At 39.1% G+C, this 24,584-nt stretch overlaps 1 protein-coding gene across 2 annotated transcripts; it reads left to right on the top strand.

Annotated features, from left to right (window-relative positions):
• Nucleotides 1-9,702: 9,702 nt before the first annotated feature.
• Nucleotides 9,703-24,269, top strand: LOC136873782 (hemolymph lipopolysaccharide-binding protein). 2 transcript variants are annotated; one of them, XM_068227595.1, is made up of 5 exons: nt 9,703-9,826; nt 16,479-16,607; nt 18,996-19,125; nt 23,331-23,597; nt 24,095-24,269. In XM_068227595.1, the coding sequence occupies exons 1-5, from the start codon at nt 9,779-9,781 to the stop codon at nt 24,244-24,246; spliced, it is 726 nt and encodes a 241-aa protein (XP_068083696.1). In that variant the 5' UTR covers nt 9,703-9,778; the 3' UTR covers nt 24,247-24,269. The 2 variants fall into 2 exon arrangements, with proteins under 2 accessions (XP_068083696.1, XP_067003108.2); XM_067147007.2 differs by having other exon boundaries at nt 23,328-23,597.
• Nucleotides 24,270-24,584: the final 315 nt, after the last annotated feature.

The following is a 24,584-nucleotide window of genomic DNA, read 5'->3' as shown; positions in this document are numbered from 1 at the left end:
ATGAATGAATGAATGAATGAATTAAATGCACTCGGCCTATAGCTACGAGCCACCATCATCTACGGAGAGATGCATGAAAAGCAAATAGAATGACTGACTGACTGACTGACTGACTGACTGAATGAATGAATGAATGGGGTAGTGAATGACTGAATGAGTGAATGAATATTCTCATCCTACAGCTACGGAACACCAGCAGCTGAGGAAGAAACATTTCATCTATCGGACCCTGACCCATTACATGCAATTTAACAATTAATTACATTATGGAGTACTAACAACAACGACAATACAGTAATACGTTTACTAATACTCACCATACTAATTACCACTATTGACCGATTCTTAACTAACCGGTTCATAACTCAAACACCCATCCGTAATCTGGTCTACCCGCATTACAGGAACTTGCAACTTTCTCCTATGTACATTTCTAATTACAATTGATAACTTACTGAGATTACTAGGATTATACCATTCTTTGCTTATCATTCTAATAATTCTATAGCCATTCTCATCCTCACTTAACATATGTTGTTCTTTGCTATTCAAAAATTTTCTTCTAGCTGCTAGGGTATCTTTACAGAATTTCGGCATGTGAAATTCTTCTCTATGTTCATTACAGAGAAGGAACCTTACTGTATCATTCCCCCTAATCCATCCTTTATTCTTATAAAGTTCCATCATCCACCATATCAAACCTCAAGTTTCTCTTCTATTTACATTCACAATATTTATGCTCAGACGCTGCCTTATCCAATTGAACTCTGAGAGGGTCGCCTTGCTCCTACATTCGGATACCAACCACTGTCTTTGAATATCCGTAAGTCGTATAATGATTAGTTTACTCATCGATACCTCCAACCTCTCGAGGTCCTTCTCCCAATAATTTCCGAATCCCAACCTGTCTAGTATACTTTTAAGTTTAGTTAGCCAGTACTCTTCCTGAATATTTTCTCTCTGATGTTGATATGCAATCTGCAGAAGCTCGCCACCCTCTCGTTTTTTCAATCTTAAGAAATATTTCAAAATTATCTCAAGAATATCTACTTGAAGACTTTCTTCACATATTAATCTTACTCCACAGTTTGCTGTACAATTTGGCAACCCCATTATAATTTTACAAAACTTATTTATTACCTGGTTAAGCATCTCATATTCTTTCTGTACACCCCATAGTTCAGCTCCATACGGTATAACATTCGATTTTTCATTACAGCTTCCAGGACATTTTTCTGAATCTTATAATCTATACGGTATTTGGGAATCTATTTTCAAGAATTCTAATTGCTGATAATGCTGCAAGGCCCTTCCATTTTGCTTGTTTTATCTGGTGGACCTATTTCCCTTTATTTGCTATATATATTTCCGAGTACTCTAATCTATTCGTGACCTGCACTTGATATCCATCTATCGTCCGTTGTTCATTCTTCGTTCGCTTACAGGCCTTTTTACAAATCAAAACTTTCGTCTTGGAGATGTTAATTTTTAATGACCATTTTTTGGAAAACTCTGCCACAGCATTAATACCCTTTTGCATGCCTCCGGCCGTTAACGCCGTCAGCAGGACATTGTCAGTGAAAATTAGGCCTGGTATTTCATGATTTGCTAAAACTGGACTCGTCCATTTATCTCCTCCATGTCCAATTAGTATATAGTTGATAAATAACAAAAATAAAATAGCAGATAGCTTACACCCTTGTTTCAATCCCAATTTAGATTCTATTTGACCAAATGCTACCCCATCACCTACCCTAATACTGCACTGCATCCCTCTATAGATCGCCTCAACCGCTTGTGTCATCTTTCTAGACACCCCTAATAGGCGTAATTTCGCGACCAGTGCGCCCCTGCTGACTCTGTCAAAGGCCTTTTCAAAATCTATAGCCGTTATATATAGTCTTCCTGCTTTCGGTTATATATATTTATATATTATTGTTTTCACAATCATAACGTTATCTACTGTTCTTCTACCGTTCCTGAAACCACTCTGATATCTCGAGAGGATGGAAAATTCTTCTGCCCATTTCATATAAGTAGGGGATACGTATCTACAAACCCCACGAGATATCCATACACGTTCTTTTGTTTATCCAAGTATCATGAGCTCCTAACAATTAGTGAAAATAATCAATTTCTTCTTCCTCCTGGTATTTATTCCGGAGTGTTACTATTCATCTCAGGGATCCCGAAATCAATGGATTCGACACTATTTTGATTTTTTTAAAATATATCACTCCCCCCTCGCTCTCCATCCCAAAGGGGGATGAACATGGACTTTAAAAAATTCGGAGTGTCACTATTCATCTCAGCGAACGCAAAAACTATGTATTCAACACTATAGGTGATAGGGATGGCTTGCTCCCACAGTGCTCGTCTCCAGATAGTAAATGATAAGTGTACCAAGTTTCGTTGATTTTGTTCCAGTGGTTTAGGAGGAGATGTGTCATTTACGTACAAACATTCATTTTTATACTTTATATAGGCCTATAGAAGATAAGGAGGGTTAAACGCCAATAGCGAAAAGATATGCTTCTAATGAAAGAAACAAATAGCGAGGAAACAAACTCAAGAGATTACTACAAAATATTTAGCAGACAACTACAGAGATATGATCTTCCGACATTATTAACAGATAAAAATAACAAGATGGCCCAAGAAAAAATGCAGACATTTTAGCAGAAACGTTTAACAAATTACTAAACTGCGAAGGTCTCCGAGAACTTCCTCAAATAAACATAGAAACCAGAATTAACACACCAGCAGAAAATATTAATCCACCCTCAACCCATGCAGTCTATAAAGCTTTGAAAGGGCTCAAAAAACTACAAAGCAAATTGAGATCAAACATTAGTGGGACTTTGGAAATATGTTGCGGAACCAGTGAAAATATCATTACACCAATGCATCGTGAAAATATGGAACAAAGAAGAACTACCAGAACATTGGACTGTTGCTATCATACATCCATTGCTCAACAAAAGGAGAAAATCAAATCTAGACAACTATAGAGGAATGTCGCTTATGGATTGCACATACAACTATAAAGTCATGTCAATATTTCTGTACAATCTTCGTAAAGATCAACTTAAGCTGGATCTGGGAGAAATGCCAAGGGGAATCTAGGCCCTGGAGAAGCTGGATGTCTACAAAAGAAGGCAAAAACCCTTATAGACTTCAAAAAAGCTTATGATTCTTTCCGCAGATCTTCAATGATGAAGATACTAAGTAATTTTGGACTTCATCAAAAATTAATCAAAATGATAACATTAACCCTAACAAACACCAAATCCAAAGTGAAATTCAGAGGAGAAATATCTGAGTTGTTTACAATTATGTATAGAGCAGGGTTAAGACAGGGAGATAGTTTATCACCATTACTTTTCAACTGTGCTCTAGAATACGTTATGAGGGAATGGTACAAGGAGAATACTAAGAACATAAAATTGGAACCAAGAAAGATTAAAAAAAAAAACTTAAATTGCTGGGGATTTTCAGACGACTTAGCGTTACTAGCTAATAACATTCAAGAAACCAGAAATCAAATAACAAATCTATAAAAAATAACACAAAATATAGGATTTCAGATATCATTCGAAAAGATTGAGATAATGGTAGCAGAACCCCTAGTAATAAACCACGTAACAATAAATAACAGGAAAGTAGATATAGTGAAATAACTTAAATACCTAGGAGACATAATGAGACGTTATATCTGTCATGTTATCAGTCAGGAGGCTGGTTGGATCCTCAAAGAGTACCACTAAAGGTGATGCGGTTATAGGGAAACAGTAAAAAACGATGGCGGTAGTTTGCCATTGCTTTCCTCATTGTGGCAGGAAGTGCTATTGCAGCACGGCTGCCCTACGAGTTGCACTTTTCATAATATTCAGATGCATTAGCTATGCCCTGAATGTCATTACTTAGCACCACCCATACCTCAGCAACTTTCATATTGTCAGCGAGACTGGGACTTCGGTTAACACAGCATATACAGTCCGGCTCCATGGCTAAATGGTTAGCGTATTGGCCTTTGGTCACAGGGGTCCCGGTTTCGATTTCCGGCAGGGTCGGTAATTTTAACCATAATCGTTTAATTCCGCTGGCACGGGGGCTGGGTGTATTTGTCGTCTTTGTCATCATTTCATCCTCATCACGACGCACGGGTCGCCTACGGGCGTCAAATCAAAGGACCTGCATCTGGCGAGCCGAGCTTGTCCTCGGACACTCCCGGCTCTAAAAGCCATACGCCGTTTCATTGCAGCATATACAATAGATTGGCATCGTGCAATCAGGAAATAGTAAGTCATATGTGTACCAAGTTTGGTTGCGTGTGATACATACGTTTAACCGTAGTCTCAGTAATTTTGGACATTCTTTTTCACCCCTTCTCAAACCCTATTCCGACTGGGTCTGAACTTTGTATTAAACGGCATCCAGAGTGTCACGGTTCATCTCTGCGACCCAGAAAACTATGGATTCAACACTGATATCGATCGTTACAGATTAGGCTAGAGTGTCTTACCTCCACAGATTTATCTGAGATAGTAAGTCACACGTGTGTCAAGTTTAGTTGCGAACTATACTGGGACTTACACACATATCATCATACACTTGGTCATTTTGGACATTCTTTCTCATCTCTTCTCAGCTCCTACGCCAATGAAGACTGAACTTGGAATTGAATGGCATATGGAGTATTACTATTCACCTTGTCGGCCCCCAAAACTATGGATTCGATATCACATCATCATTATCTAAAGGCTTTGCCTTGTTGCTGCAACCATTGGTCTCTTTTCTCTGCGATCCTTTTCAACTCTCAATAACCTTGGCATCTTATCATCTCAACTACCTCTTCAATGTTCTTCCGTGGTTTCCCTCTGCCTTTCTTTCCCTTCACTTTGCCTTCGAACAAGTTCTTTATGAAGTCATTATGCCGGAGAATGTGACCAAAAACTGACGCTTTTCTCCTTTTTATCGTTGTTATTAGATGTCTCTGGGTGTTTATTTCTCTAAGCACTGCTTCATTAGTTTTCTTCTCAATCCAGCTAATTTTTGTCATCTTCCTCCATAGCCATATTTCCACTGCCTCTAGTCGTTTCACGTCCTCCTTTAAGAGAGTCCATCCTTCACAGCCATATAGCAGCACACTCCAAATGAATGTTTTGATAAACATTTTCTTTTGTTCATTATCTAAGGATTTATTAATTAAGAGCTGCTTCTTCTCCTCGAAGGCTTTCTTACACAGGGAAATTCTTCTTTTTATTTCCACAGTGTATCTGTTGTCATCGGTAATAACTGATCCTAAGTAGCAGAACTTATGCACCTGTTTTATTAAAATATTTCCAATTCTAAGATGTGCCTCTGGCTTCGTTTTAGATTTGCTTACAACCATAACATTAGTTTTATTTACATTAATGTTAAGTTGGAAATCTTTTAAGATGGATGTTAATTTGTTGAGCATGATCTGCATGTTCTTCTCATTGTCAGCCGGAAGTGCAATATCGTCGGCAAATCTAATACAGTGAACAGTTGTTCCATTTATTTTAATGCCAGGTGTTTTTGATTTGAAAATTTTCATGGCCTCTTCGATGTACAGATTAAATAGAAATGGCGATAAGGAACACCCCTGTCTTACTCCTTTCCTGATCCTCACCTTGCGTTCTTTTTCATTACTTTCTATGTTTATTATTTGATTGATGTAGAGGTTTAGTATTGCTTTTCTGTCTTTCCAGTCCAAATGAATATCCTTCATAATTTTAAACAGTCTTTTCCATTGAACATTGTCAAAAGCCTTTTCCAGGTCTAAAAAGCTATATATGTATTTTTGTTAAGCTCTAGTCTTCTCTCCAAGATGGTTTTAAGTGCTATAATACCTTCTCTCGTTCCTATTCCTTTCCTGAACCCAAACTGATCATCATCTAGAATCTGCTCAATTTTCATTTTGATTCTGTTTCTTAATATGCATGTGAATATTTTTTCTGCATGTGAAACAACGCTTAGTATTCTGTAATTGGAGCATTTTGTTGAATCTCCTTTTTTGTGCAGAAGTACTGCTTTGCTTTCTACAAAATCCTGTGGCATATCTGCGTTTTCATAGCAGTACTTGGTGATTTTGAAGAGTTCATCCTTCAGCTTTTTTGCAGAGTTTCTCCACAGTTCAGCAGGCAGTTTGTCTTGTCCAGGAGCCTTTTTCTTTTTCAGCTGTTGCAGTGCTGTTTCGAAATCACTTCTCATTATGGGAGGACCTAGTTCATCTTGTGAAACCTGCTCTTGTTTTATGATGTACTCATCTACAATGTCAATTTCTTCTCCATTTCCTCCAAATACTCTTTCCATCTCTTCATTACCTCCTCATCTTCTATTAACAGATCTCCTTCCTTATCTTTTATTACACTGGATTTCATTTTAGCCTTAAACTGCGTTCTTTTTTCTTGATTGTATGCTCTGTCAGCATTTCCGATTTTCATATCATGTTCTATGCTTTTACAAATGTCATCCATCCATCTTTATTTCGCCTCTCGGCACTTCTGTGTAACAAAGTTCTTTAGTTTCTTATAGTTTATCATTCCTTCTGGAGTATTTTTCCGGTGTTCTTTATTTCTTTCCTGAACGAGATTTAGTATTACTTCAGTCATCCAGTTCTTCCTGGGTTCAAGCGTCTTTTTTTCCTAGCACTTCATCTGCTGCCGTTGTAAGTGAAGCTTTGACAGCGTCCCAATCTGTTTCGTTGCAGTTGTTGTACATGATTGTGTCTGTCTTTTCTTCGAATGTTACTTGTGTTAATGGATCATTTTTTTCTAGATTCCATTTCTTGCTTCTTGGTTTCCTTCGATATGACCTTCGATTATTTTCATATGTCTGCCCTTCCCCCCCCCCCCCACAGTTCTTTTTCAGATACTAAGTCCTACGTGTGCCAAGTTTGGTTGAGATCTATGCTGGAACATCCATAACCCGAGTTATTCTGGATATACATTTTCACTCCTTGTAAACCTCTATGCCGATGGGAGCTGAACTAGGACTTAACCGACATGCGGAGTGTCACAGTTGTCAGAGACCCCTAAAACGATGGATTCGACGCTTCTGTAGGTTATTTTTGATTATTTTTACATTTCATCCCCTCCTCTAGGGGTACCAGGGGTGTCTTGCCCTCACATTATTTCTTTTTTCCAGGTAGTAAATCGTAACTGTTCAAAGTTTGGATGATATAGCTCCTTTAGGAGGAAATTGCGAAATTTCACACACACACACACACACACACACACACACACACACACACACACACACACACACACACACACACACACACACACACACACACACACACACACACACACACACACACACACACACACACACACACACACACACACACACACACACACACACACACACACACACACACACACAATTGTTTACACTGGCGGGAATAACAGTGAACAAGGAACTGGCTCCGGTATAGCAATGTTTAAAGATAACACATTGTTTAAGAGCTTGAAATACAAGTTAGATTTTTAAATAATGTTCTAATAATCAGGTAGAACAGCTTACAGTACTAAAAACCCTAGAACACATAACATCCGTGAATACTGATGAATAAACAGTTACAATATATAGTCTTATAGCGGTGGAACCGCTCAAGATTAGGAAGAAACACCCATATTTAATAGAAGAAATTAAAAAAGCGTTAAAATTCTTGAGATGAATAACTGGATAGTTGAATTCAAATGGATTAAGGCATATTCAGGGCACCAGCGAAATTAACTTGCTGACCAACTAGCGAAAGAGGCCGCGATAAGTGAAACATCGTCTAGTGCCATAAGCGTTTACCGAAATCTGTAGTGATCTAAGTGAACTCAGTATAGTGAAGTGGCAAAATGAATGGAATCAAACCATTAAAGGCAGTATCACATTCTTTCCCAACATACATGACACACTAAAAATTAAGTTAGATTTAAATCCATGTTTAAAAACTAAAAGCAAAGTCAAAGGTACAGGCTTCCACCATTCGTAACCTTGGCATGTGATGGGGGTAGAGTGGTTAGCTCTACGCCCAGCCGCCTTTGCCCCCAGGAATCAATCTGGTACTCATTTTTGGTGTAGGCTGAGTGAACCTCAGGGCCATATGCACCTCCGGAAGTGGAAATCTCGTTTCTTAAATATATTTAACAACTACTGTATGCTAACAGGACATCGTCATATCAAGTCATATTTATACAAATGAAAATGGCGAATGGCTTTTAGTGTCGGGAGTGTCCGAGGACAAGTTCGGCTCGCCAAGTGCAGGTCTTTTGATGTGACTCTCGTAGGCGACCTGCGCGTCGTGATGAGGATGAAATGATGATGGAGACGTCACATACACCCAGCCCCGTGCCAGCGAAATTAACCACTTATGGTTAAAATTCTCGACCCTGCCGGGAATCGAACCCGGGACCCCTTTGACCAAAGGCCATCACGCTAACCATTTAGCCATGCAGCAGGACCATATTTATACAGATTAAAAATTATAGACAATCCATCCTTGTACTACAGGCGAGCAAACTATAGAGACAGTGGTGGCGAACCTATGACACGCGTGCCACACGCGAACACGACTTCCGTACAACATACTAACATATTAATGTTTTTAACATGTAATAAATAGGTCTAAAATCTACCATCGTAACATATTTTAATATTACGCCAAAGAAGTATGTCACAATTCTATGACCATATTTTTAACAAATTTTATTAGGCTAAAGCAAAATATATTATTCTTAAAATTTACCTGTTTTTAAAAATGTAATTTTCAGTGATGTTTGCAAAATAAAGTCGTGCAACGTTCAGTCGAATGGATTTATATGTAATGCAATCTAATACCTAAAATAAGTCAAATGAGTGGGTTTCATGATGATTTTAAAGGAAAATAACCGGTGGCACACTAGACAGTAAAAAAAAGTAATAAACACACCCTTAATTGACATGGTAGTCGGAAAAGGTTTGCCATCCCTGCTATGGACCATATTGTTTTCAAATGTAAAATAATAAATGAAGAAAGAGACATGTTAAGCGGAGTAATACTGAAGGAAGAAAACTGGTCAGTAAATCGAAATAGACTTGTAAGTAAATACAAAGACAAATTTTTAAAATTCAATTCTAGTGTAAGGGACACAATTATATCTAACTAAATAATTTAGCATTATTTGCACATATCCATTCTTACAATTATGTAAAGAAACATAGCAAAGCAGAGTCACCTCCGTAAAGGCCATGAAGGCCCTTGGAGGAGTGGAAGGTAAAGGCTTCCACCATTGTTAACCTCGGCACGTGATGGGGGTAGAGTGGTTAGCTTCACGCCCGGCCGCCTTTGCCCCCAGGAATTAACCTGGTACACGTCCTTCCGGGCGAACCGAGCACGCCTTTACCGCCCCGGTCAGGCAGTCCCTCAAAGAAACACAGGTAAAATATTTATAGAACGTAGATAAAGAGAATACCTTTACATGTGATATTACTGCTGTAATGGAGTATGTAGAATGGATTTCAATAAAAAGTCACACATTCTCTCTGTCTTCTTCATACATTTTTATATACGAGATAGATAGATACGGTTGAGTTTGACTTTCTTTTTCTTTTATGATAATAGTAGTGATCTCACACTCTTTGTCATCGTGCCAGGGGAATCGTTCATACGTCAAAGGGTTATCTCTGAGAGAGTCAATACAGTAGATGTTTGTCCTGTCAGTCCACTGAATTCCCTCAGACTTTCTGATTGATATATTAGTCCAAGTTACAGCAATTGATGATAGGTTTCTATTACCATCTTCCAACCATCACGATGCTGCTGCCTGTATGTACAAAAGAGTAACTATTACATAAGAGACATTATAGGCTAGTAGATAACAGTCGTGCATTTATTATTATTATTATTATTATTATTATTATTATTATTATTATTATTATTATTATTATTATTATTATTATTATTTTGATTTGTTATGCCCAACTAAGGAGCGAGTGTGAACTTATTTAGCACAAAGTCTCTTCTTGCCTTCCCAAAATCTCTTCATTCTTTCGCTGTGCTTCTTTTTGCGTTCTTCCTTACATCCTATAGCTTGTCTTTTACGTTAATCAGCAAATTTGTGTTTGTTTATGAGACTTATGAATGTCTTTCTGTCTTGCATAATTTCTTCATTTATACCAATTTCCTGAAGATCTTTGTTTATTTCTGTAAGCCAGTTGTGATTTTTCAGAGATACTGCGAGATTTAGAATTTTCTTTGTTAGCCTATTGTTTTCTATCCTGATCAGGTGGCCATAGAATTTTAATATTATTTTTCTAATGGTGTCTGTGGTTTTTTCTGTTACTTGATAGATTTGCTGTGATTTCCTTTCCATCCCAATGCCATTTTCGCATTGAAGACCTAGAATTTTCCTGAGAATTTTCCTCTCTTGTTTTCCGATATTTTTTATTTGTGATCTGCCACCAATTATCAGAGTTTCTGATGCATAAAGGGCTTCTTGTTTGACAACTGTGTTGTAGTGTCGTAATTTTGCGTTTTGGGATATAGATTTCTGTTGTATCTACTCCAGACAATTTTGTATGCTTTTTGTAATTTTGTAATTTTTTCTTTGTTTGCTTGCTGATTTATCCCGTTTGGTTGTATAATTTCGCCTAGGTATTTGAATTTATCTACTTGGAAGATTTTCCCGTATATAGTGATTAGAGGATGGCTGTTAAATCATGATTTTGTACTTTTCAAATAATTTGTCTTTTCATATGAAATTTGGAGACCTGTTTTTTGCCGTTATTTCATGACTTATTTTACCGACTGGAGTGTTTCTTGTTTGTTGTTGGAGAGGATTGCCAAGTCATCTGCAAAGGCGAGGCAATGAAAGTGAATTTTGTTTTTTAGAAGTCTACCAATATTGATCCCTTTAGTTTCATTTTTCCATTCTCGAACCACTTTTTCCAGAATTAGATTGAATAGGAGTAGTGATGATCCATCGCCTTGTCTGACCCCTGTTGTAATTTCGAATGGCTCTGAAATTTCTCCTAAAAATTTAACTTTCTCTGTTGTACTTGTTAGAGTTTGCTCGATCAATTCCCTTGTTTCTCTGTCAACTTGAAATTCCTGAAGTATATTGAATAGAGTCTGTCGGTCTATTGAATCACAAGCTTTTTTGAAGTCAACAAAAAGTAATTATTGTTTTGTTTTACGAATTTGTAAAATAGTTTTTAGGTTTAAGATTTGCTCTGGGCATGATCTTCCTTTTCGAAACCCTGCGTGATATGCTCCAATGAAGTGGTCGGTTTGTTTTTTCGAATCTATTCAATAGGGCTTAAGAAGAAATTTTGTAGACGACTGATAGTAAGGAAATCCCTCTGTAATTGTTTACAGTATATCTATTTATCCCCTTTCTTGTGGAGTGGGTGAATTAGTGCACATTTCCAGTCTTCTGGAATTTTCTCAGTATTCCAAATGTTCTGTATGATTTCTTGAATTGCGTAAGCCATTTCTCACCACCTGTTTTCAACATTTCAGCAGTTATCCCATCTTCTCCTGGTGCTGTATTATCTTCCAATTCTTGAATTATTTGCTTGATTTCTTCTAGAGTGGGAGATTCTGAGTCTGGATTTGGTGTAGGTTTCTCAAAGGTTAATTGGCTTTGTGGACTTTCGCAATTTAATAGACTTTTAAAGTGGTCTGCTAGGAGTTAGCAGATTTTTTGTTATTTGTTTCTAATGATACGTCTAGACGTTTGAAGCAAAGACTGGGCGCTTGGTAATTTTGGAGTTCTTATTTAAAATTCTTGTAGTAGTTTCTAGAGTTGCTTTTCTGGAAGTCTTGGTCAATTTTTTCAGACGGGTTTGGTCTTGTTTTCGTTTTCCCGCTCTAATAATTTTGGATGTTTCCTTCTGTACTTTAAAGGAATTCTTGTCATTGATTTCAGATTTATGAGAGCTACATATTTGTCATGTTCTAATTCTTAGTTCTATTGCTTTGTCACATGTCATTCCACCATCTGTGTTTCCGTTGTTTAGGCGGTGTGCTAATTTTCTGGGACGCCTTGCATACTATATTTTTTAGATTATTCCAGTCTGAGGGTACATCTGATGGTAAATTTGCAAGAAAAATATCGGATTTTGTTTGAAAAATTCTGGGTAAATTTTTGACGTTTTCAATGTTCTTATATTGGACCGGTTAGGCTGAAACTTCACTTTTACTAAAGGCAATCTATAATTCCTTTTTTGACCTTTACATTCATGACTTCCTTTTGGTTTTGCCTGGTGAGGCTACATGATCAATTTGAAATTCGCCTATATATTGATTGGGGGATCTCGAGGTCATTTTCATTCTGGGTAGGGCCAAAAAGTGTGTTGACATTAGTTTTAAATTATGATTTTGCAGAAGTCTATTAATCTTTCTCCATTTCTGTTTGTTCTGTTATGTGCTGGATATAATCCTACTATGCTCCTAAATTTCTTTTCTTTACCAATTTTTGCGTTGTGGTCTCCTAACAGTATTTTGACATTCTTCTTAGTCTTCTTCTTTTTCTTCTTATTATTATTTGGGTATGGACCCTGTTGGATCAAGCAGCGCTTTTATGACTCGCCTTTCTGGTCTTCCATATGGCTTTACATTTTTCTCCGTGAGCTCTCTTACTTTCCTCACTCCACTTGTTTCCTTGTCTCCTTGGAACTTCATTAATTCTCTGGCTGTACTAGCCATACGTTTACATTTTTACGGAACAAATTTCTGTCTAATATTTCTGATGCATCTATCTGGACTTTCTCCAGGTTCTTTTCAACTTCTGGATCCATGGTAGACTCTTCAATTTTCTGCTGTATCTCATGATCTTATGTGTAAGCCTTGTTGTTGGGAGTCTTTGAACGTGTACATAAAGTTTCAATATTCGTATTCTAATATCTGCTGCCAGGCTGGACAGTCTCTCCGTTGCTTTGCGGGGTTTCTTTCTGCATCCGTATTCCGTTTCCCTGGACCAAGAATTTTCCTCATGATCTTTCATTCTTCCTTCGGAATGTTCTCTAGATCCCCTTTTCTATTGACTATCAGCGTTTCTCTCTCGTATAAAACTTCAGGTTTGATCACAGTATTGTAGTACCTGATCTTCGTGTTTGTGGATAAGCATTTTTTGTTGTAAATGTCGCGTGTTCTCCAGAACTCTCTCCTGAGGTGAACTTTCTGTGCTTCGTCTTCTAATCCTATTTAATCTACAATTTCACCAAGGTATTTGAAGTATGGAAACCATTTTATCTGTCCGTATTTTGTGTTTAATTTCTGAATGTTGAATCTAGTACAAATGAACTTAGTTTTCTGAAATGATATTTGTAGCCCAACTTTTTCAGTACATTCTTTGAGGACTTCTATCTGTTTGATTACTGTGATTTCGCTGTCCGCTAGTATTGCTAGGTCGTCTGCCAAAGCCAAGCATCTGATCTTGATGTCATATTTTCTTCTTCCGAGTTGAGTTGATTTCCAGTGGTTCTGAATTTTTAATTCTTTCTTCCACTCTCTATATAAATTTATCCAGGACGGGACTGAAAAGAGTGGTGACAGTCCATCGCCTTGTCGGACGCCAGTCTTAACCTCGAGAGATCCTGATATTTCGCCGATGAATTTGATTTATTATTATTATTATTATTATTATTATTATTATTATTATTATTATTATTATTATTATTATTATTATTATTTCAAAAGTTAAGTTCCCAGACTGGAACTATGATTTAATTCCACCAACTAGGAATATGATAAAAACTATTCAAGCTCTTTAGGACTATGAAGAACCAAAAAGCGCCAGGACCAGGTAACCTTCCGGCAGACCTCTGGAAGTTGCAGTAATTAATAGAACCTGTGATCAATTGGCTGACTAACATTTCCAATGTCCTGGCTTTGTTCCCAGCGATTGGGCTACAAGCATCACTGTGCTTATCTTTAAGCAAAAAGGATGATCCAGCAGAATATGTGGATTACCGTCCATTTCGTCTCATATCGCACACAGTGAAGAGAATACTTGCTCAACTTCGTCAGCGTCAGTAGCAGCCAGTGCGGTTTTGTCAAGGTTTCTGTAACAACCGGTGCAAATTTCGCTGTCAGAATGCTCATTGAAAAGCACCGAGAGAAACAACAGCCTCTACAAAGTGCCTCCCTTGATCTTGAAAAGCCTTTAGACCGAGTTCCACATCGTGTGATCTGGTATACATTTCGTCGTGACCATGGTGTACCAGAAATGCTTATCAATTGGATCAAGATACTATACACGAACACCACAAGTCGCGTACGTTGCGCTGTCGGCATCTCGGAGAACTTTCCAGTGAAAGTCGGTGTACAACAAGACTCTGTGCTGTCCCCATTTCTCTTTATCCTTGTCGTGGTCACAATCACACGTGACCTGCAAGGGAGTGTCCCTTGGACTCTCCTATATGCAGATGACGTGTCTCGCAGTACGGTCTCAGACTGAACGAAACGAAGACCGAATATCTGTAAATCATCCCAAGCAATGGTTCCATTATAGTTGATTGAGAGACCTTGACAAAGACCGTAAGCTTCAGGTATCTAGAATCTCGCCCACAGAATGATGGTGGGATATGTAAGGAAGTGCAAAGTAAGATAAAGGCAACACAAGGATGGAATGGAGGGAAGTAACAGGCGTACTGTACGACAGAAAGATGCCACTACATCTGAAGTCCAAAGTATACTACATGATAATGCGTCCTGTTGCTTTATACGGTGTTGAATGTCGACCAGCTGACAAAGCTATGGAGCGACAATTACACAACATGGAAATGAGTATGCTCTGTAGGTCGATGAACATCACACTCCTGCATCATGTCAAAAAGGCACCGTTCGCCAGCTGATGGACATTGCACCCATCATTGAGAAGGCACGGAAAAACGTCTCCAACGGTATAGTCACGTCCTGCGCGCTGCATTTGGAACAGTTGCCGATTTCACCCACTTCTTTGAAATTAATGGGCAACTCCCATGTGGACGTCCAAAGCAGCGCTGGCATGACACAGTAAATGCTAATATGAAGACTCTCGGCTTAAGACCACACGATGCCTAATATCGTGCAAAATGGCAAGCCAAGATTAGAAGATTAGACCCTTAACAGCGAAAAAACGTTAGGAAGTAGAATAAGAATAATATTTAAGCTCCTTAGACTTTTTCAATCATAAAATTACCAGCGTTTCCTTTCAGTGTGGCACTGGCTTTCTCAGGTGGATTGCCTCACGTCTGCAATACGCTGGTGTCCTCATCAGCGAAGAGATCGTTGTAGTCAGTTATACATCACGCTGATTTCAATACAATAGACTCTTTTTATAGTTCAGTTCTTATGAGTTTCGATTTGACATTTGAGCGACGTCTTTTGGCGAAGCTAAGTGAATTAATAAACAGCAAATGATAGCCAGCTGATCACTCCGATAGAGCGCGTTAGACTCTACTGTAGTTCCGGTTACCAGTGTTGTTGGTCTGTTGTTTTCTGTAACCACGTGCTAGCAGCTGTGTATTGTATTGTGCTCAGTTCTTTCCACGGCGGGGGTTAGCGGCCGTGGCCCATACTAGGAACTATCCCGGCATTCGCCTTAGTGCAGGAGAATGGAAAACCACGGAAAACCATTCTCAAATTTCGTCAGGTGTTTGTACTGAAGTCTAGTACGTCGCCTATGACTATCGCTCACTGATCATTTCTGAGCCTTCCCAAGGACTGTTCATAAAAATCAGGGTTGACAAAAGGAGTAAGTGTTGGTATTACTCTGGTATTGTAAACTTACAGCAAGGTCTGGAGAGACTGATACAAGCAGATTATGTTGAAAAGGTTGACGTAACAACTGATGTGTAATGTAGCCTACTTCATTTGGGTAGGAAAAAAATAAAGTGTAAAACAATATAGTGCGCCCTTCGTATTATAGTAGGAAGGAAGAGTGTAAAACTCAGTGTCGGCCCATAGCCTACGCTTGTTGAGTAGCACCAAGGGGCCTGTTTAAGGCTTAACGTCGCCTTGTGACCAATGAATCATCCATATAAACACTACGGAGAGGGTTGGAATTAAATTCGGGCTTTTGGCACGCATTTGAGTGATTAAAAGTTAACCGAGCTGATAGTTCAAGCGGTAGAGCGCTGGTTGTTTGAGATCAAATTGACAGGTTCGATCTTGGCTCAGTCCAAAGGTATTTGAAAGTGCTAAACAATACATCAGTCTCGTGTCAGTACATTTACCGCTCGAAAAAGAGCTTCAGGCGCTGGCCTTCTGACCCCAACTTGGCAGGTTCGATCTGGCTCAGTCCGGTGGTATTTGAAGGTGCTCAAATACGTCAGCCTCGTGTCGGTAGGTTTATTGGCAGTTAAATAACTCCTGCGGGACAAAATTCCGGCACCTCGGAGTCTCCGAAAGCCGTAAAAGTACTTAGAGGGACGTAAAGAAAACAAAATAACAAAATATTAAATTATATCTATGTTTCTATGTTTCTCCCCAGGTGCTGTTTCTTCTCTTCCCTGCCACTGCAGTTTACGGAACTACGGAAATGTGCACAGCGGCTCAAAGGACTAACATCGCGCTCAGTGTGGCCAGCCGGCGCAACTCCACAGGACATTGGACCGTCTCGGTATTGTGTTTTACCGAGTTTATCTAAAGGACATTCGGAAGTTCAAATCATTACTACACTTCTCCCCACAATTATGATATTAGACATTATCACTTTTTGGGTTTTTAAGAGCGTCCTCAGGGGCTCTTAACTTGTGTGTGTGTGTGTGTGTGTGTGTGTGTATAGGTGGGTGGGTGGGTGGGTTGGTGGGTGGGTGGGTTGGTGGGTGGGGTGTGTGTGTGTGGGGGGGGGGGGTTGGCAACCACGGAGCCCTTAGCTGAGTCCTGGCGTTGCTTCCACTCACTAGTGTCAGGCTCTTCACTTTCATCTATCCTATCCGACTTCCCTTGGTCTACTCTTGTTCTTTTCCAAGCACGACGATATTACGTCTTTTTGGTGGCCCTTGTCTTTCTTTGGCCAATACCTTCATTTTGAAGTGTTAGATCTCTTCCATTTTTTTCTATGATCAGTGTAAGTAGAGGATGGTTGCCCAGTTGTACTTCCTCTTAAAAACAATAATCACCAACACCACCACCATCACCTCCTTTTTTGTTTTTGTTTTTCCATGTGAAAGAGGCGAAGTGCAGGGAATCGTTTCGCGAAACCATTTTCTCGGCGTTCTTACAAACTTGACCGATTACACGGCAAAATCCCAAAATATATATCTATTAATCTGAGATGTAAAACATTATCATTGTATCTTATTGATACGTTAGAAGTAACAGACATGAAAGTAGTGAGAATGATTGCTGGTACAAACGGGTGGGAACAATGTCATGAGAGCCGGAATGAGGAGATAAATGCTAAGTTAGGAATGAACTTGATGGCTGAATCTGTACACATAAACTGGCTTCGGTGGTGAGGTTATGTGAGGCGAATGGAGGAAGATACGTTACCTAGTTACCTAGTTACCTAGGATAATATGAGACTCTGTTACGGATGGTAAGAGAAGTAGAGGGAGACCAAGACGACGAAGGTTAGACTCGGTTTCTAATGATTTAAAGATAAGAGGCCACGGAACTAGTTACAAATAGAGGATTGTGACGGTATTTAGTAATATCACGTTTATTTATTTAGCGTATGATGAATACAACATTATATACAATATGTACAAATACCATCTCAAGTTCATAACTGAAGTTCCGTATCAAAGGTTGAGAGCCAGAAAAGAGCTTCACTTGAGACACATTGTAAACCCTCTATAGAGCCTCTATAAGCATGCAAAGGGCACTCAAATGCAATGTGATCCACTGTCTCCTCTTCTTTTTCGCAGTCACATTGCCGTCATGTCTTCCATCCCCATTTGAAGAGAGTGGCTTCACATCTACTTTGGCCGGTCCTAATTCGGTTTAGCGTCCTCCACTGCCGTCTGGGAAGCGAAAATCCACCTGGGCACTTGCAGAGGTTCTCAATGGGACCACTGTTGCTTACGTCCGTAGGTTTAACCTTAGATTACCCTACACATGTCCCCTGGGCGGTGCTAAGTGAGCATCATTAGAATAAGATGAGACCGAACTGTCGTATACGACCTCTCGGTCAAGGAAAACGGAAAAGAAACACACCTAGTGGACCTTCTCAGGGCCCTCAAGTTCGTAACATTGACCCTTCAATGATAATATGCCAGCTTAACGTCGAGGGCATAAGCAGAGCAAAGTGTGAACACCTAGCAAAGATTCTCAAAGAGCATCAGATTCATATCATCCTGCTTCAAGAAACCCACACGGAAAATAATATCACAGAGGCTTTCAGACTGAACGCTGAAAGGCATAACTGTCTATAATGAAGATGTATTTGAGATAATTAAGGACATTACCATTAAACTCAATCAAATTTAGCGTAGTCGTACATTATTGAAAAATACTAATTCTAGCAGAATTGTCTGACTTATTGGCTGAATGGTCAGCGTTGAGGCATTCGGTTCAGAGGGACCCAGGTTCGATTCCCGGCCGGGTCGGGGATTTTAATCACGTCTGATTAATTCTTCTGACCCGGGGACTGGGTGTTTGTGTTTGTTCCAACACTTTCCTCTTCATATTCAGACAACACACTACACTATCAACCTCCACAGAAACACCCAATAGTGATTACATAATTCCATATAGGGTTGGCGTCAGGAAGGGAATCCGGCCGTAAAACAGGGCCATATCCACATGAGCGACGCAGTTTGCACCCGCGACCCCACAGAAGTGAGGAAAGCGGTAGAAAAGAAGAAGAAAGGCTAATTCTAGCAGGATTCTTCAAGATACCAATCATGCAAAAGTATTACGTACCATATTGGTATCCGGAACCCACAGGTGTATGAAATGAGAAATATGTTGATGACAATGACAGTAAAGAATCCTATTTTAGCAAGATTTTTATCGAGTAGGTGATAATTCACTCTGAACTGAACGTCATTTTATCTTATAGATCAACCTGCTAAACAACGTTCAAAAAGGAAAGTGGCCAAAAATGTCACCACGGGAGATCTTCTTGGAAGTTCAACAGCATTCATCTGTTTGTCAAGATATGGACACTCATGAGCTTGCAATTACTACATGTAAGTTCCGACTTTTATCTCACTGGATATAATTTTTAATTTTTTTTACAGAAGGTCCCAATGAGCCATGTACTCAAAGAAGGGACTGCTCTTTACAAAGTCAGCTTTACAGTACTGGGTGATGAATACTGCAATAATATTAACCACAAACGTAGATTTTATACCACATATAAGTTTAAGGCAAATAGTAATGACACATAATCGAATTTATTGTTTCACACAATTCTACAGTCTATCCTAAGATATAAATTTACGCCAAGCTTTGTTATTATAATCTTTAAAATCAGCTTCCTGGCGCCCCTTTTGAAAATACAACATTTTTCAAGTATCTTAGAAGTGAAGCTTCCACGGTGTGAAGAATTATTTAGTTTAATTTCCGGGTTGAACCGTGTTGTACTTGATGTGCAGACAAGTACAACATGGTTCAACCCGGAAATTAAACTAAATAATTTCTCAAGTACTCTAATTCGGTAGGGTTCTGCAGTATGTGCCATATTTAGTTGTGCTGGCAAAGCAGAGCAAAGCAAAAGCCAAGTCACCTCCTTACAGGCCATTAAGGCCCTTGGAGGAGTGGAAGGTAAAGGCTTCCACCATTGTTAACCTCGGCACGTGATGGGGTAGAGTGGTTAGGTCTACGCCCGACCGCCTTTGCCCCCAGAAATTAACCTGCTACTTATTTTTGGTGTAGGCTGAGTGAACCTCAGGGCCATATGCACCTCCGGAAGTGGAAATCTCGTTTCTTAAATTTTACGACTTCCTGACGGGGATTCGAACCCCCGTCGAACAGAGCACGCCTTTACCGTCTCGGCCAGGCAGCCCCTTTAGTTGTGCTGGTGTAGTCCAAATAGGACTGGTTGATTGATCTTGTATTGTATAGAGGGTGTATCAGAACTATACCGACACAAATGTCAGGGATGCTCTTCGTGGTATGTTAAGAACGATGGTGTAATCGGATTGACGGAGATCATTTCTTTTTCTTTTCGAGAAGATGAGATTACCTTGTTACTTCCGGTCACGCGATTTAGATTGACGCACTTGCCTTAAATAATTTTACCTTGCTTTCTTGACACGGTAAAAGACCAAGAGCTTATTATCATGTCTACAGTTACGGGCCATGAAAGCACCAATATATATATATATATATATATATATATATATATATACAGTATTTGCCGTTCTTACTGAACTCAGAAGTATGGCAACTGAAGCACTGAATATTATACATATTCGGTTCAAACTGTTTCCGGAAATTATTGATAACACAGAACAATATACATAAAAATACTATTGCACAGCATTCCCTTAAAAATAGTTCCCTTCTGAAACAACACGCTTTTGCTAACGTATGTGAAGTTCCTGAAAGAAGCCTTGGAAGCCATTTTGTGAAACCGGTTTTAGTGCTCTTGTCGCGTTGACAGTAACCTCATCAGCATCCATGAATCTCCGTCCCTTCAGATGATTTTTCAGGCGTGGAAAGAGAAAGTAACCAGGTGGTGAGAGATCAGGGAAGTATAGTGGGCGCTTTAAAGCAGTTTTCGCTGTGTCTGGCAAGGAAATCTTTTACGATAACTGCTCGATGTGCGGGTGTATCGTCATGCAATTCTTTATTTTTTATTTTTTTAATTTTTACAATTGGCTTTACGTCGCACCGACACAGATAGGTCTTATGGCGACGATGGAATAGGAAAGGACTGGGAGTGGGAAGGAAGCGACCGTGGTATTAATTAAGGTACAGTTCCAGCATTTGCTTCGTGTGAAAATGGGAAACCACGGAAAACCATCTTTAGAGCTGCCGACAGTAGGGTTCGAACCCACTACTCCCGAATGCAAGCTCACAGCTGCGAGACCCTAACCACTAGGCCACTCGCTCGGTTATTGTCATGCAACAGGAAAGAGTTGTTTTTGCTCCCATTTTTCATGACGTTTCCTTCTCACTGCATCACTGAGTTGATGAAGGATATCTACGTACAGTTCTTTCGTTACAGTAAGACCGTTTGGAATAAACTCCTAATGGAAGGGACACTGGGAGTCAAAGAAAACTTCCAACGAAACTTTGCCTTTAGAAGTATCCCTAGCAAAGCTTTATTTCCGAGGAGATGATTTCGATTTCCACTCACGTGACTGTCGTTTAGGCACCGGGTAGTACAAATAACACCAAGTTTCATCACCAGCAATAATTTTGTTCAAGAGATCTTCATCAGACGTAGTGATCAGATCCCCAGCAAGAGTCATTCTTGTTTTTTTGTGTTCAGGCGACAACATTTTTGGAACCAACTTCCGAGAAAAGTGATGCATGCTTAGATGGTTGTGAAGAATTTCGTGGATACTTCCTACTGAAATTCCGACTTCTGCTGCTATCTGTCTTACATTTTTCCGTCCGTCGTTCCTCACAGCATTACGCACAACGCTGAACGTTTTCTTCATTTGTTGCATCTGACGGTCGGCCACTGCGTGGGTCATCTTTGACGCTAGCGAATCCATCAGAAAAACGTTTGTGCCACAAGTAAACCCAAATACAGTAGAGACAATACGCGACACTCCGCGAGATATCGAGGGGCAGCGATTAGAGCTCTGTCTAGCGGAGTGACCTGGAGTTACTGATTCTGTCATAAGAGCACGTGTATTTGTTTGTGAAGTTTTTGGCATAATTTATGCGTTTGCATTAAGTTGGCATAAGTAAATAGTAGCGTGTGTCATTCCTTTGTATCTCCTGTCAATACGAGTGGAAAGATATGTGCTGCGTTTGGCTGCAATAACTATGAAGTGCAGAAGGATTCACGATCTTTCTTCCATTTCCTTCGTGACAAGGAAATGTAAGTAAATACCGTGTTTGCATATATATTCTTCCAGTTAATAAGATATTTGTATAGTACTTCCTAAACTTCTGACCAGCGCGACCCATATTTTAACTGGCTTAAAATATAATAAACTTATTTTATTGTATTTGTGCAGCAGTTAACTTTCAATACCGATTTGTTGTTATAGGTGTTATCTGTGGGTTTTGATTTAACTCAGGAAAATGCATATGTGTGTGACTGGTTGTGTTCCAAGTTACCCCTCTTGGAATGCCGTAATGCGTTGTCAAGCAGTGAAGAAAATATGGGTGATTTAAGAAATGTACATATTTTGTTGATACACTATGATGATGCAAATTTGCTTTACCCTAATGTAATGGCATTATGGCAAGTATTGCTTATAGGGAAATTTTGAATGTTTTTGCGACTGAATTTATAGATTTTCTTTCTGTTAGTAGGGTTTAAGTTAAAAGGAAAATTGTCCACCTCTTAAATGTAAATTCATTGAATCATGTGTGTAAGGAATGTGCCGATATTTTTGACAGGTGTCCTAATGTGATGATACAATGCTTTTGCATGAGAAAAAAGACAAAAACTAGCCGTGAAATTTCAGACAGGTATGCTAAAGCTAAAAATGCAATACATAAATGAAAAATCAAGCTCTTTCACAGCAGTCCATTTCACATCTTGATTGTACGTCTAATTTCAGTCTTTAAATAATAACCTGTTAAATAATTCTTCATTCATTTATCCAGAATTGCTTTAGCATCTTTGAAGTTAATATTTTAGTAACACTTTCTTTCTAGACGTAATTTATTTATCCATTTCCGTATATACATTTCCGTTGATATTTGAAATTAGCGCGAATTTCCAGGTCACTCCACTAGGAGCGCTACTTGCGAATTTTCTCCCTTTTTAACAAGGCTAAATCCGGAAGTGTCACGTTTTGTCTCTACTGTATTTGGTAAACCTGAGTCTTTTCCATTGCTTCTTCGCCATAAGCTTCTTCAGGCAATCTTAATGTCTCTGCAGGAGATTTATGTAACAAAACACAAAACTTGATATTTGAGCGTTGTTCTGTAGCCATCACTATTAAATGCGACGAACAAACATGCACAAAGAAGAACACACGGCTATAATGCAACAACAACAATCGCTATGATCGTGGAAACTTAACAGCAACTACGTCATGATTGTTGACAACAGTAATATTCTTTGATATGTATAAATACATACATATTGCGGTGCCAATCCGGGAACTTTTTGAACCTAGTTCTGTTAGCACGCCATTGAATATGACCTAAAGAGTTTCTTGTTTGAAAATTGCTGCAAGGTTTTAGCTCTGTTAATTGAAGAGGAACCACTTTGATAACAAACCGTTATTAATTTTCATCCTTATTTTTACAGCAGCTGAGAAAATACCTGAAGAAGGGTACGAATACATCAATGGACTTGGCTACTACCGAATGCACACTATCGCTATTACCTGGGAACAGGCAAGAGCTCAGTGCGAGAAGGAAGGAACTCACCTAATTGTCATTAACTCCGAAGCTGAGGCCACCGTTGTCAAGGAGTTCTTTGCTCGTGGAATTAAGATACAGAATGCAACTAGGGATTACGGAGTCCATACCGGCATTCACGATCGCTACGAGGAAGGGAAGTTTGTAACCATAACAGGTACCAGTATAGAATACTTTTTCGGTTTTTAAACAAGGTGTTCTTGTTATCATTGTCTCTATAAGTACAATTTACATTTTGTCTGTGCGGTTGACTAAAAAAAGGAAAGAAAAGGAATTTGAGGTGATGGGAAATATGTGGACATCCTGTTCATGGATTTACGAAAGCTTTAATCATCCATGAGGAAATCCCCGTAGATAGTTCTTGTTGATCTTGCCTTAACATTGTTTCGGTACTAATGAAGCATCGAATGAGAGATTAATATCGATATTTATCTGTCTGATATTTCCATAATAAAAACCAAATATTAAAATAAGGTTTGTGTTCCTGACCACATCCTTAACTAATCCAGATATCTCTGGTATGACAATGAACACCGTACAAAGGACAAAGTGTTAAAGGGAGGACATGTCTGACAGGTGCCGGGCTCTTTTAAACCTGGTAGGTCTGGATAGTTGTGCTTTGTGTTTTCCAATAATATTTTCTTTCCCTTCTAGGTGAAACCTTGGAGACGGTGGGCTACAAGAATATGGCTCTGAATGAACCGAATGGCGGCAGGGTAGAGAATTGTATGGCTGTTTCTAACGAAGGTCGTTACTTCGACATCTCATGTACCACATGGAAGCTTGCGTATATCTGCGAACAGTGAAAATATAAAGTGTGGATAAGTTAGAAAAATCTTACAGTTTTTATATTTTCCTGAGACCTTCCTTAGTGATTCCCTGTTCTCACATTTCTCAGTATTTCCTAATTAACACTCTCGTAACTTTCTTCTACAGTACGAATCTCAATCTAGTCGCAATAGCCGCCTGACTAATATAGCTCGTCCAGTGAAGTCAGGGTCTCATCTGGTCCGCGATAAGTTGCCGTACAGTGTGATTGCTTCTTATACAGTAGTAATTGATCGGTTTAGTTTATTGCCATGTACTGTAGATTCACACCGAAATTCAGAAGATTTTTGAGGAATGAAATTCAGAGAGTTAACCG

The sequence above is a fragment of the Anabrus simplex genome, chromosome 1 (genome assembly GCF_040414725.1).
Source record: "Anabrus simplex isolate iqAnaSimp1 chromosome 1, ASM4041472v1, whole genome shotgun sequence".
In the NCBI taxonomy this organism is placed as follows: Eukaryota; Metazoa; Arthropoda; class Insecta; order Orthoptera; family Tettigoniidae; genus Anabrus; species Anabrus simplex.
Note: the sequence above shows the minus strand (reverse complement) of the source record. Positions and strands in the feature narration are given on the sequence as shown.

What these genes read in the sequence shown, in the direction of transcription:
- LOC136873782 (XM_067147007.2), top strand. Translation starts at nt 9,779, where the DNA reads ATGATAGGTTTCTATTACCATCTTCCAACCATCACGATGCTGCTGCCT. An exon ending in CAGGACATTGGACCGTCTCG is followed by an intron (nt 16,608 to 18,995) that starts GTATTGTGTTTT and finishes TTTATCTTATAG; the next exon opens with ATCAACCTGCTAAACAACGT. An exon ending in GAAGTTTGTAACCATAACAG is followed by an intron (nt 23,598 to 24,094) that starts GTACCAGTATAG and finishes TTTCCCTTCTAG; the next exon opens with GTGAAACCTTGGAGACGGTG.